This window comes from Thermobia domestica, chromosome 1, assembly GCF_964235325.1.
Source record: "Thermobia domestica chromosome 1, izTheDome1.hap1.1, whole genome shotgun sequence".
Taxonomy (NCBI): domain Eukaryota; kingdom Metazoa; phylum Arthropoda; class Insecta; order Zygentoma; family Lepismatidae; genus Thermobia; species Thermobia domestica.
The window spans coordinates 216,824,443-216,839,087 of NC_137454.1; the positions used below are offsets into that span (position 1 = coordinate 216,824,443).

Below are 14,645 nucleotides of genomic sequence, written 5' to 3' on the forward strand. Positions count from 1 at the left end.
CTTTCTTCACCTTCTTCTGTAATTGCTTCGGCGGATTCACTTCTAATGCTTCTTGCTCTGAAGGCGTACCCTTGTACTTGCCTACTGGTGACCGCTGTACAAAGTTCCTTTCGAACATACACAATTGTGTAGTCAATTCGTCAAACGTACGTTGTACTTCTTTGGCCAGCAACATCCAGCTTGATTTGAATGTTTCAAAAGTACTTGGTAGGATATGTAACACTTTACATATCCTACAGATCAACAAAAGATCCGGTAATTCAGAATGTCCTTTGTCCTTCAATCCACTGTTAAGTTCCATCCACTAACTGTTCAATTTAGCTATGTGTGTGGAAACATCTTTACTTTCACTCCAAGAAAAGGCGAAAAAGTCCATACAAATCTTGAACAATTGATCTGTGGAACTTGCCTCAAATAGCTTCTTTAAAGCTAACCATATTTCTTCAGCCGTATCTTTTTCCATTATCTTCTGGTAGACTTCGTCCGTTACTGCACTAGTTATCATCGACTTGGCATAACTATTAGCGTTCCGGTAAACATCAGCCTCTGCTCTATATTTCTTCTTTTGAGCTTCTGAAGCGGAATCTTCTAACGGTTCCGGTTTTCGCAACTTGCCATCGATAACTTCTAGTGCCCCTTCATGGTATTCTAATAAGTCCCTAATTTTTCTTTTCCATACGGGCCACTCTTTCTCGCACGATAACGACTTTATATTCTTTAACAAATCCATCTTCGTGTTTAAAGAAAGAAAAAAAAATGACACAGACCAACTAACCTACTAGGTGTATTTGAATACAAGCGTCTCGACTTTACTACAAGGAAACGTAAAATGCAATAAATCTATTTGCACTTCACACCACAACAGTTGCACTTCACTTAGAATATGCATATGTCACTAGCACGCCTAAAATAATGCGTAAGCTATTCGTCGCACTATTCAAGCACTTAAGACCAAACACAGCAGTTTCGGAAAAAATTCAGTAAGCACACTGGGCCTTATTAAGCACAGTGGGCCCATAACCAGTATGTTGGAAATTTTACAAAAAAAAAAAAAAAAAAAAAAAAAAAAAAAAAAAAAAAAACGTGAGTATCTTACCTCAATTTCCGCAAGCGTGGTTTCCGTTCGTCGTCTTGGATTTTAAAAAAAAAAAAAAAAAAAAACCTTCTCTTATAGGTAATGCTCCCCTTGATCTTCCTATCTTCTAGAAGATTCGACGTGACTTTCACACAGTCAGTCAGTCCTGTGCACAGGCTGGAGTCCAATGTTATACACGTCCCAATTTCCTGCAGCACTAACTTCCAGTAGCTATAAAAATCACACCGGAGCACGTAATTATACTCACTTCACTTACTATTAAACTCACTTATGTGTTAGACAGGTACACGATCTGTGTTGACCGCACTCTACGATAGTTGCATACGACTGCTTCCTACAGAGCAGCAACTTCGAGCTCACAGCACTCATACAAAACACGAACTGTAACTGTGTGTGTGTGCATATTCGTAGTCTCCCGCTTGCTACTACAACTGCACTTACGTATTGTCACTAGAGGGCATAAGGTAATACACGTCACTCACTCTGACGTCACTAAACGAAAACTTGATAAACAAAAGCACATAGAAAGGTCTGTATGTGCAACATTGTGAACCATGACTGTCGTCACCGATCATGTATCTTTCCTACATAGATCAAGAGGTTTCAAATGTATCCTCTCTTGCAAGCTTAGGTTTCGAGTAATTGCAAGAAACTTTGATGATCTCGACTCTGAAGCTTTTATGGTTGGAGACAGCTACTCGAAACCTAGAGGGTACTTCAAGTTTTTCCACAAACAGATATCCTGATGGTAGAATAAGGTTTTGAATTTGCTGTTGAAGAGTTCAAAGACTATATGTATTTTCCACATTGTTACACGCAGGGTAATTTTGATGTGGTTCCGTTCAATTGTCTTCGATGTGAAGAAAAAGCTACAAGTACCGACATCATACATCTCACTCGGCGAACCTTTTTAATGGTTTAAAGAGCTTGTATCTCTTGACCATTGCACTTGAGAAGTTACATTTTATATTGATTAGTTAATGTATTGACTAACGTCCCTGTTCAACACACAGGCAATATGAGACAAGACCTACTTTTTTTTAAATCGAGTTTTGAACCATGATGCTTGGATTTATATACGAGGCAAGTATCTCACAAGGAAACCCACTACCATGCACAAAGCAACCACGTCCATTAGCCACTGGGCTAAGGTGAGGTACTAACGCTTACGTTGTACAGCATGTCCTCCTTTACTCTAATACAGGAAAATAACCATGCTCTATAATGACTTTGTTGAGTGTCAGGGTTTTGAACTCACGCTCTTGCGATAGTATATCTATATTATATATGCAAGCGCACATCACCAGCCACCAGCATAAAAGCATTCCACCTTTCACGTGCTATCGGGATGCAAAATTAACGCCAATGTTTTAATTTATCTCCCCACAACCCATAATGAACTGAGAGATATACTATTTCAATGGAAATAAGAAAATAGAGCTTCCTTCTTACTATTGGTGTGTTCGCCCTTGGATCGGGAGACCCGGGTTCAATTCCCGGCAGGAGCTCATGTGGTTTCGATTCCACGATAAATTGTAGGTCCCTGTCTCATATAGCTACCCTGCTAAACAGAATACTTACCCCATCTCAACCAATAAAGAAAATAATACTGAATCAAATATCAGGACTATTTCGATAATTGAACACACACACACACACAACCTAGACATCTCATGTGCTTAGTCTGTTATGCGATAAGATGGCAGACATGTGAACTATACTTGGAAATGACTCAATACACCGATCGGTATTCAACAGTACACTTAATTTTAATTCGATTATAGTTACAAATACTTTACTTGAAGTTGGCATAAGATAGTGTGTATTTCTCGGGTTCTGAATACATTATTAATGATGAAAGCACACTACAGAGTACAATGCTTAGGGGAATCCGTACAAGATATGTCAATACTTTGTCAGTTGTTCACAGAGAGCGCGCGTAGATTTGACGGCACTTGACAAATGACTCGTTCATGCCTCTCGGACAAGTGCGGCTTTCTTCGCAGTTAGACACATTGATCGATGGATAGATCCTTTGGAGCTGTGGGAATAAAGCTGGGAATACATTTCCATGAGAACACCAAGATAACTAAGTAAAAATTGCAATTAATGTTCGCTGAAGTTAGAAAACTTTCCTAACCTGCGACACACTTTCTAAAATTGTCAATAAAGAAAATAGGCAATAATAAAGATTTATTGCAGATTCAGTTCAATAGACTTTATAATGTAGCATATTAAATTTCTTGGATACAGGACTTTTTCACATTATGCTCCATCAGACATTTCAGTTGGATCAATCCACATATAATTTATTACTGCTCAGTTTTGTGAGTTGTGTTATATCTATTTTTTCCCACTCATAATGTTACAAATATTTTAATCAGCTTAATATTTCATTCTGTTTCAGATATAAAGCTGCGTTGGATCCCCTTGAAAAGGGCCTAGCAACTATTAAGAAAAATATACAGTTTTTGGCCCATCCGTGGCCTGGTACGATGAAAGTTATACCAGAAACACGCGGTCAAGATTTACAGGTTCGTATTAAACTGTTTTACATTTAATACAAGGATCAATACTGAGAGAAGTATAGTTTTATGTGATGGCCAAACGTAATGTATAGATTTACAGTTACAGTAGGGCAAATTAAAAGTTTTTAAATTACATTAAAAGTACTTTCACTTCAGTTGAAAAACCGATATAATATATGCTGCTAAATAGGAAATTTTAAGTAAGCTGTTATCTATTTTCGAGATTGTATGGATCTCAGTATGATTGACTACTAAAGCAAAAAATCATAAAATGGCCAAAAAAATGACATATCATGTTTTGCCATTCTTGTATATAGTTGATTACAGTAAATACTAATTGTATATTTCTTTCGATACAGTAAATAAAATTGTGTTGTAAGAAATAATCTTAGTCCTTAAAATTAACCTAGCTGTCTTCAAAATGAACCTTATGGTAATAAAATATATTGTTTTGCCTTCCTGAAATCAGGTTATAAGACAATGTAGCTTTATTAATAATACTATTAATATTACTACTATTATTAACGGGGCCAGTTTCTTACCTGGAGCCAACATCGGCAACAAATATACTTAACCGATTCCAGATTGCATAATTTTGAAAGTAATACTTAATTTTGTTTCTTGATGTATGTTTTGCTTATAGACAAAAGAAGAACGCATAAAATTACAATTTTTCGTCTGTGATGTACTTTACCTTAGAGAAAGAAAGAAAACTATACTAGCCGAATGATCTGGGTGAGATTACAATTTTTGATGTTGGCTTCAGCATAGTGGGATGATATGACATGGGATGACAACAAAGAAAGTTTGAGAAAGCAGAGCTTTAACTAGTACTTAACCACACATTACTCCGTTAAAAAACTTAGCAGATCCTGGCATGATAGGTGTAGCGCTATAGAATATATGGTCAGTGGAATCTTAATAAGACGTATTAAATAGTGGCATGATTTGTTGTAAGTATCGAAGTTATTTTGAAAGTGATCGTACAAAGTAGTCAATCCGAAAATCTGGACTTCGAGAGTTTGGGTGAAATAAATGAATTAATCCCACTCGTAAGTGAATTTGACTCAAGATTTTCGAAAATAGTATAGAAGAAAAAGGAATAATAGTTATTTAAGTTACACGTAATTACGTTCGTATATTTCTTATGCAAGTGCTGTTTCTGTCATTTTAGAATATGTTGGAAGATTTACGCCGTACGTGTCGTGTCTACCATATACCGGACGCTACCTGTACTTACAAGAAATGTCTTGAACTGAGCACTCATATCATACCAAGCCGCTTTATATATTACAGGTAATTATTATTATTATCATCCCTATAGAAAAGAAGTGTTAATCTGGCATTTCTGTATTGTATATATACCAAGTGTACCAAAAGTCCGGGGCCATAAGTCAACTCTATTATGAATAAAGATGCGAACATGGAAAGAGATGAAAGTTGTTGGAAATAAGTGGTTTTCAGTTTGAAATGCTGGATTTTTTCCAATGTTACTAACCGTTTAGACTCCACACTGGTAAGATGACGTACGTTAAATGAAAAAGCAGCATTGCGTTACCAGTTCAGCAGGCTGTTTCTTATAGCCCTCACCATACCAACAATACATTATTGTTAGAAACTAATTTGAGGATACTAAGTTTTTATTATTATTATTACACAACAATATGCATATTCTCCTTGTCTTTTTTTGCATGCTGCTGCCTTCCGCTCGAACAGCCTGCCGAACTGGAAACGTTACTTTCATTTATCGTAGGTCATCTTACCAATGTGGAGCCCAAGCGGCTTCTGTAAATGGAAAAATGTATCGTTTTAGGTTGAAACCCACCTGCTTCCTACAACTTTACTCTCTCTGTATTTTTTCATATTATTACTTATAACCGAGTTTGCCAATGGCCCCGGATTTTTGATACATCCGGTGTATATATAAAATCAACAGTTTTCACTCCTGTATGCTTCATACTCAGAAAACTAGAATTAAGAAATAGGTAAAAATTCTTTCCCAAGCAGATTTATATAAATGAATATAAGAACAGTTTCTGATTGCAAAAAATTCGTGATTTTTCATGCTTAACTGTCTTCAAAATCGTTGCTCTATATAATTTTGGAAACACGATTTTGCCATCCCACCAGAGATTTATGGAGTACGATCTACTTGGGATGGGTGAATTATGAGTATGTGAGGAAGTAAAAGTTTTGAAATGAATTTGAGATGGATGTATCATCCTTAAGCCATTTGCCGCTAACCTGATTCATGACTTAGATTTTACTAAGTAGTGCACAGTTTTCTATGATTAAGGTAAGAATAATAAATGTTTTAATATGTTCTGTGCATGTTTTGTAATGTATTGTTTCAGTTACCTTCACAGTTTTGTCAGATTTTATGTTCTTGATATTTAAAACTTTTATGTATGTATTTAGACATTATGTACTGGTTATTGATTTTACATTGTCTCCTTTACAACACGTATATGTATATAAAGAATATTCACATTTGTTCACATTCATATTTTCTTTTTCATTTAGTGACCCAGACTTTGTCGGTTTTGTTACTGTTGCGTGTCAGAATAAGTGTAAAATGCACTATCATATTGTTTGTTGGAAGGATTACAAGGAGTCGTTATCAGAAGCAATGAAGTTACAGGACAAGGTGAGTAATATGTACTATTTTCAATCAAATTATTTTGAGTAAGAATTCTTAGTTATTCACAAGCAACATAAGTTCGTAGATAATTCAGAAAAAAAGGGAGAGGGAGTAGAGGTAAAGCGTAACAAATGTTTTTAGACACACCTATTGACTCCTGTCTTATGTATGATCTTCCAAATATTGGAGTTCTTTATGTCAGTAAGTCACGGAATGAAGAAATAAACGCTATTAAAAGACGAAAAGCACTGCATTCTGTCCATATAATAATTTTGTTGATAACTAAATGTGATATTGAAAGTTTGTAGTATATATTGCCTTTTTAAAATTTGTAAGATAATATCTAATTGTTTATGGAAGTACCCCTAATCTGTATTCAGAGTTAAGTATGTATTTCCTATGTAAAATGTTTCAAATGTGCTCCTTTCAGTTATGAATTCTTCTAGTGAAGATAAAACTGATTTCATCAGCTGAATGTCATATGGTATATAAAAAGTATGCTTATATAGATGTGTATATAATCTTTAAAAAATAAATAAAAACTTGTTAGCACTTTTGCTGCTTAAAAATATACGTACAGGTGGTAAATACTTGTTTTTTCTTGTGGCTACTTCAGGATTTCTTGGTTTTATCTGTTGAAAAAGGTAGCTGTAAAATCTGGAATCAATAACGATATTGTTTCCAGACGCTGGATTGGGAGAAGGGAGGGAACCTTTGGAATGTGTACCACGGCCACCAAACCTCAATTCCGTATACTTCGGCATTGTCTAAATCAATCGTTTTCGGTGTTATTATTTTTTATTTAAAAAATTGTGTGAAAAGTTTAGTTTTTTATTTATAAGATTTGAATTTCATATTGTATATTAGGAAAGTACTCACTCGTCACAGAAATTGTAAAATGAAATCTATTTTGATAAACAGAAATATTCAAACGGATCTTCTACCTCAGAAGTTCCGAAAATAGCTATTATCATCATTGCCTACATGTAGTAAAAGTGAGAAAAGCAGTTACTGAAGTAGTGTAAATACTTGAAGAATCCTAACGGATTATCTTAGACTATCTCACTTCTTCGCAGTTTAGTGGAGTCCATGACTGATTTCGATGTTAGTTCAGGGCTGATACTCTCAGACGACAGGAATATGCAGAAACACGGTTCTGAACATCAACCACTGTTTTAGATAGCTTAGAAATTGAATTAGTGCTTCAAATCTAAATATTTATAGTTATATTAGACATGTATATGGAAAGCTGAGTCTTTAAATGTAGGGTTTTTTAACCTACAGTCTCACTGTTTGTACTTTAATAATGAATAGCTTTGCCCATTTATCTGGAAGTCTCCCATAATTATTGACATTTCCGTATTTTAATTATGTAATCTGAATAACATCTATAATATCGGTGTACTGAATAAACTCCTTAATATGGTGTAGGGAAATTATCATATTTTTATTTATTCTATTTTGAGATAATTATTGGCTCCTTTATATATTTATTGGGTATATGGTATTTAAAGTTATTTATTCTGATCATTTTATTAAATATTTGTTATATATTACTGCAGTGTTATCCACTACATTATCTTTCAGTGTTTTTAATTAGTTCATATACTAACTACTAAATTACAAGTTCTATATTATTCATTAGAATTACTTTCCCTTTTAGTTGCAAGAATAAGTTGATCTTGTTTGCACGAGAACGTGACATGGCTTCTTTAGGCCAAAATAATAATAATAATAAATTATTTCACAATTTATACTTTCTTTCTAAAAATGTATTTCTACTAACTAGTGAATCTTTCTTTTGGTAAAATAAGTAATCCTTGTATTATAATAGTATATTGAGAGTGAAAATTGCACGTGTATTCCTATAAATTCGTATAATCATTTTATATGGGGGCAGTATAAAACTAATGAGTTTTGTCTCACAATGTGAAATTACGGTAAACTACGAAAGTATGGGAATTCAGTACTCAAACTTTGAAGTAGTAAATCCACAACTACTGGTAGCAATAGATTAATAAGATCAAGGATAGCACCTGTTCCTCGGGCGTTGAATCCATAACCATTACCGCTATGCGTTACTGTTTTTGTTCTATGGAGATAAAGATTGAAACCAAAAATCGTTAATTTAAACCACTTCAGGTTTGAATATATGACTAAGGAAAGAGACAGAACTTACTCTTGAGAAGCTGAATCGATTCCAAAAGACCGCATCTCGATATCTCTTACGTGTTTGCTCTGTGGAAACCAGTATTGAAACCAGAAATAATATTAAATTTGAATCACTTTCGGTTTTGTTAGGGTGTTCGGAATAGTCATGATGTTGCCATGAGATGGTGAATCGTTTACAAGAAACCACTTCTCTCTATCTGTTAACCGTCTTCGTTCTATGGCGATAAACGTCGAAACTGGAAATGGGTAATTTGAACCACTTCCGATTTGAATAGTTAACGGAGAGATGGAACCTGTGCTTGGGACGCTGAATCAACCAACGACCGGGTAGTGTTCAAGATTTTGTAAAGATCAGTTAAAGTATTTTGCATGCATAAGAGAAAAAAAGAGAATTGAATTGGTGGTATTATATTGTAGTTGGATACACTGAGCGCGAAAAGTTAGTCCAATAAGTCAGTTGGAGAGGTACGATCCTAGCGTTAAGACGTCCGTGCGACATTGTAACATTTGTAATAGCCAAAGCCAAAATATACATATTCAACATAATGAGCAATAATTTAACATACAAACGTATTAACCAGTCCATGCGAGCTTTTATTACAGTGTGCTATCGAAAGAGATTTATATAAAAGAAGTTTAGTGGAGTCAGATTTCAGAGGACATTATCCTTTCGATAAAGAAAGAAAAAAAAATGAACATTGCAACCGGTAAACTAATGCTCAATGTTTTGGAGCTGCCGCATTGTGCCATATGAGTTGACCTCAGCTCAGACCCAGAGGAGAGTGACACCGGCAATTGTTGCAAACTCCGTGTAATGAGTGTTCCCTGAAACGGATTGTCACATGCAATGAAAAGTTTGTATTTTTCTGAAATCCGAATATGCAAAAACGATGATTGAGAAGGAGCCAGCTTTCAGAACTGGTCGTCAAACAGGGACGTTTCGAGTATAAAGTATGTATGGTGGAATTATGAGCGTAGTAATTCATTTCTAGTTCGTTCCTAACGGCCGTACCATCAGTGCCGATCTTTTCCGAACAATTGGAGCCGATGTATGAAGATGCCAAAAATATTCTGCATTGATGAATCGAGAACGCAACAAAAAAAAAAAAAATTAAGAACTGGTGCCAGACTCAGCATATAGTCCTGATCTTGCCCTTTCGGATTATTACCTGTTTCTGTTCATGGCACAGTGAAATCACGACGATTCATCAACCAGCAGGAGGTGGAAATAGCAGTGATTTACTTGTTTGCTTCTACGAACAAGGCGTGGTATCAACATGGAATCAAGAAATTTGCAGGCAGGTGGCTGTAAACAGTCCATCACGAGGGGCTATACTTTGTTGTACTGTAATAAATATAGGTATGTTGTATACCAGAGTATTGCAGGATTTATGACCCATCATTATACTTGATTTAAAAAGTAGTTAACTCTAGGTCAAAAAAGAATAAGCCGTCGGTTGGTAGTCAGTGCGCTGACTTGAGTCACTCAGTTAAATTATCATTCGACTGGTTCTTTTCGGGCAACAACGCAAAAGTTTATGTGTTAAATGTTAATAATATCTGGTGCTATTTTCGGTTTGATAAAATCTAGCCTGGATACCAGGCCGGCAAGTGCAGAAATGGCTTCGTGAATGATCGATTCATCAAACCTTCCGGAGATACGAAAAACGTTCGTAAATTGCAAAAACTTATTGCAATTATAATTACCAAATATTATTGTTATAACGCTATACGTAAAAGCAAAGAAAAGCAACAATCATTTTAAACATCAGAAATGAGTTTTCTGAAATAGTATTAGCTGAACCTGCGCTGTCTACTCAGCGCATCGTTCTGTTATGACCATGATTCTCCTTCCACTGTGCATGTCTCCTTACACAATTCTATGTAATCTGGGTTGATTTACAGGGTCTGGTATTTCTGCACAAACAACTTGATCAATATCATCTCCATCATGAAGTTTGTCCTCATCTGCCAATGTCAATAGTATGTGTGCATGTGGTAGTCCTCTTTTCTGAAATTCGATAACCATTACCATTGTTATAATAGTACCGAAAACGTGTTTATCCAGGAGATCATCCAATAATTCTTTTAACTTTCATGTGAAAGACTGGTGCAACCATATCAGGACGATCATCACCTTTTTGAAATTTCTCTGTGTACCTTTGAATATCATCCCACAATGAGTTACATGTCATGGTAATGAAAAGATCTGGTTTTCCAAACTTTCGCACAGCAGCCATGACATCCTGATATCGTGTCTGGTATGAGCGTTTGCTTCCTTGGAATGTAGAAGGTAGAATGAAAATTCGTCCTGCAGGTACACCCCTCATGTTACATTCATTACTAATGTAATCCATCAAGCCACTGTATAATTCAACACGAAGCTTCTCTTGATTCTTTCTGATGAACTCTAATCGGTTACCTTCAACTTTCACATATGCATCAACAGTATATTGTTGTGTTAATTTTCCGGCACACAACACCTTATTAAAACCTTCTCTAACTGATAATCGATATGAATAGTAGCAGAGTCATATTTCTATTACCAACGCAATGTTTTATATCTCTTCTCCATGAGGAAAGAGTAGAGGGTATGTCATGGGATCGACATTTTCACTCAATGGATTAATACGTTCAAGCTTCCCAGGTTCTGCGTGTATACAAATATCTCTTATTAGGTGGTTCACCATCATCTCCACAAAAAATTACAGCAACTTCATTTGCACTTGGTACATTATACCGTCTTGTTTGAAATGTTTCTCGGTTTCCTGTAATCCACAAAGTCAGTTTTGGAAAATTTCCTCCCATGTTTTCTCTTTGACTTTCATAAATATCTTTCAACATTTTTAGAGACACAGCATAAACACATACGGACCATATGAGCTTATCCAAATTTCTCAGAATACGCTTATCTAGACCTTTACCTTCATTGTTTCTAAATCATTCATTCAAAACCTGTTCTGAATCAAGAAAATATAATTGGGCATACTTTGCAGTTTTATTTTCTGAGGGAACAATGATGATGTGTTATGATAAATTCAACCGTGAATTTTAAAACAATATGGGCCTTTACCAACCAACGTTTCAATGGATGCACCAAGGGAAGCAAATGCGAAAGCACTATTGTATGACCTAATATTTTTTCTAAATTCACAACATGTATGATTACACTCACTCAATAAATCTTGTGGATAGACAGGATATGGAACTAATGGATCGAGTGATACTTTTCCATTGTGACAACATTTTGAGAAAACACATATGCTTTGGATACTCTGTAGAGAAGTTTAAAGAATGACAGTGCTTGCATTTTCTATCTAGATCACCACAGTCATATATAAATATTTCATAATCGTTATTTTCATTTTGTATATACGCAGCACAATATTTGAGGTGTTTCTGTTTTTTTGTTACTGATACTGGATATTCTACACCGTCTATCAAATTCACTTTCATTTTCAATTTTTCTTTTTTGCCTTGTAAGTCGCTGCATTTTCTCGATATCTGTCTCCTTTTCTCAGACACTTTACTTAGGCGGTCGAGTCATTTTGATTCATTCGGTTTCATTATCTCTCATCTTCCACTCGTGTTCTACCTTCTTCCGTCCATTTTGAGGGCCGTAGGAAACGAATCCGCGTTCTTATTTTCAGTCATACAGTATTTACGTTGTTTTCAAACAATGTAACACGTCATAATGATCCCTGTCATATTGTCCACTGAATAAAACATTTATACACTTTTGTAAATTGTTCCCATACACTCTTGGACCTTGTTCAGGAAAATCTTTGAGGAAAACTCTTATAGTTACATTATATTTGACGGCAGTTGCTCCAATTTCTACTTCATCACCATATACATCATTACAGTTCATGTAGCTACTGTAAGCTTTCTTTGACACAGTTTCGGATACAAAATTGTATGCTCCTAAGAAGAGTAGATACTCGTCCCAATTCCTCAAAACTGTCTCTACAGCTTCCCTTCGAATTTCCAAGAAACTTTCGACGGACACCAATAGCTGTAGAGATAAAGATCTAAATAAACAATTACTGTCACCTTTCATTGGGACAATTTCATAATTGTTATTTCGTAATGTTATTGTCTGAAGTTTTGTGCGTGTACCTCTACTTTTGAATCTTCTCTTTTTATTGGCACTACATATCCTCGATATTCTACACCGCCTATCAAATTCACTCTCATATGTAAGTGACTGTATTTTCGCGATGTCTGTCTCCTTTTCTCTCTTCTGACTCATTTTCTCCGACACTTTACTTAGGCGGTCGAATCTTTTTGATTCGGTTTCATTATCTCTCCTCTTACGCTCCTGTTCTGCTTTCTCCCCGTAGGGAACGAATCCGCGTTATTATTTTCAGTCTCATACAATATTTCCGTGTTTTTTTTTTCTTTCTTCAAGCAATGTAACATGTCATAATGGCCCCTGTCATATTGTCCTCTGAATAAAACATTTATACACTTTAGTAAATTGTTCCCATACAATCTTAGATTTTGTTCAGGAAAACTCTTATAGTTACATTATATTTGACGGCAATTGCTCCAATTTCTACTTCACCATCATATACACCATTACGGTTCATGTAACTACTGTAAGCTTCCTTTGACACAGTTTCGGATACAAAATTTTATGCTCCTAAAAAGAGTAAATACTCGTCCCAATTTCTCAAAACTGTATCTACTGCTTCCCTTCGAATTTCCATGAAACTTTCGACGGGCCCCAATAGCTGTAGGGATAAAGACCTAAATAAACAATTACCGTCACCTATCATTGGGATAATTTCATAAATGTTACTTCCTAATTTTATTGTCTGAAGTTCTATGTGCACACCTTTACTTTTCTTGTAAGTTTCTTTTCGCATCACTGCCTCCTTTTTATCTGTTAATGTCCTTTTCCTTCGTCGTGTCATAACTATTTGCCTATTTTCTTTTTGACTATTAGAAGTATTGAACAGTAGTTATAAAAGTATGTGGTAGAAAGTATGTCTCCTGTACTTACAATAATGAAAGGCAGTAGGAAAGAAATTAGAATCTTCACCGCACTTCTACTACGAATGTTCAGCACACACAGATTCAAACTCAACATACGGTAGTTTTAAATCTCTCTGAAAGCACACAGAAGGAAACAATAATTCAGTGGGAAGTGAAATCGTATAACGTTAATAGAGATGTATCAAAAGAAGTGAAGTGATTTTTTCGTAGGTTTTGTGGTAGACGAACACACTGTGCGTGAGTTTTCTTGTGGTTCTTCAGTTTCTTCCCCCATTCTTCTCTCCAAGCTATCATCCATTTAACATCATCATCTTGTTAGTATCGGTCCATAATCGTAGGATGTTAAACCAAAATAAATACAGTCAAGACTATTTTCTAGATTGTCACTTATTCGCATCGATTAAAAAAATGTTGTTGCGAAAAATAATGATATCGCTTAGAACACTGTAAAAGTGAATAGAGAAATAGCACAAATGCGAATACCTTCAACTGCTCACAGTGAAGCAATTGAGAGTTTCGTTGGCGCGAAAGTGACTCTAGGCACCGAGAATTTCATTTTTTTGGGCATGTTCAAGTATACTTGCATACCAAACAACTGTCTTTTTATATCGCTTACTATTTTGTGTGGTTTGTACAATCACGTAAGCCCCATATATATTAAAGTACAGCACTTTACTACATTACTACTTTACCACAGTATAACGTACAATAACGTTTTTGCCCTTTTCCCCTTATGCGGGTCGGATACGGTCCGGTCTCACACAGCAAACATTGTGTTAAATGAACACCATTTTGGCGTCCCGGCTGTCTACCAGTTTACTCTTGTTATTTCAACAAGGGTCCAATGTAGTGGTTAAAGACAGCTTTAGTGTTAACAATTTAACATACAGATAAAGTTGAGCAGAAGCATCTGCATTTCAATTTGCGGAAATTAGCATAACATTAGCCTACTTTTCTGGCATTGCGTTGTTATACGCTAATCTTGCGGAGATGGATGCTGAAGGTGAACTATTGGAAATAATTCAGTATTATGTTCCACAATTATGCCCTGTACACTGAAGGAGACGACGCACCAGAGGTACAGCTCTAATGAACTATTGATTACTAATATTATTGACTGTGTTATTCTTCAGAGGGTAGTGAAACCCATTAAGAAACATATTTGAATTAAATCTTAACCTCTCACGACACCTTTGGCTTTTTAAAA

The 14,645-nt window shown here is 35.4% G+C and overlaps 1 protein-coding gene across 9 annotated transcripts in view; it reads left to right on the plus strand.

The window, feature by feature from the left end:
- The window catches only part of LOC145693750 (uncharacterized), a 290,468-nt gene that overhangs the window by 161,273 nt on the left and 114,550 nt on the right, over positions 1-14,645 (plus strand). For all 9 annotated transcript variants that reach the window (XM_081770043.1, XM_081770044.1, XM_081770042.1 and 6 more), the window contains 3 exons: positions 3,504-3,630; positions 4,799-4,920; positions 6,148-6,271. In XM_081770043.1, coding sequence (XP_081626169.1) covers positions 3,504-3,630; positions 4,799-4,920; positions 6,148-6,271 — 373 coding nt within the window. The remainder of the gene's footprint in view (positions 1-3,503; positions 3,631-4,798; positions 4,921-6,147; positions 6,272-14,645) is intronic.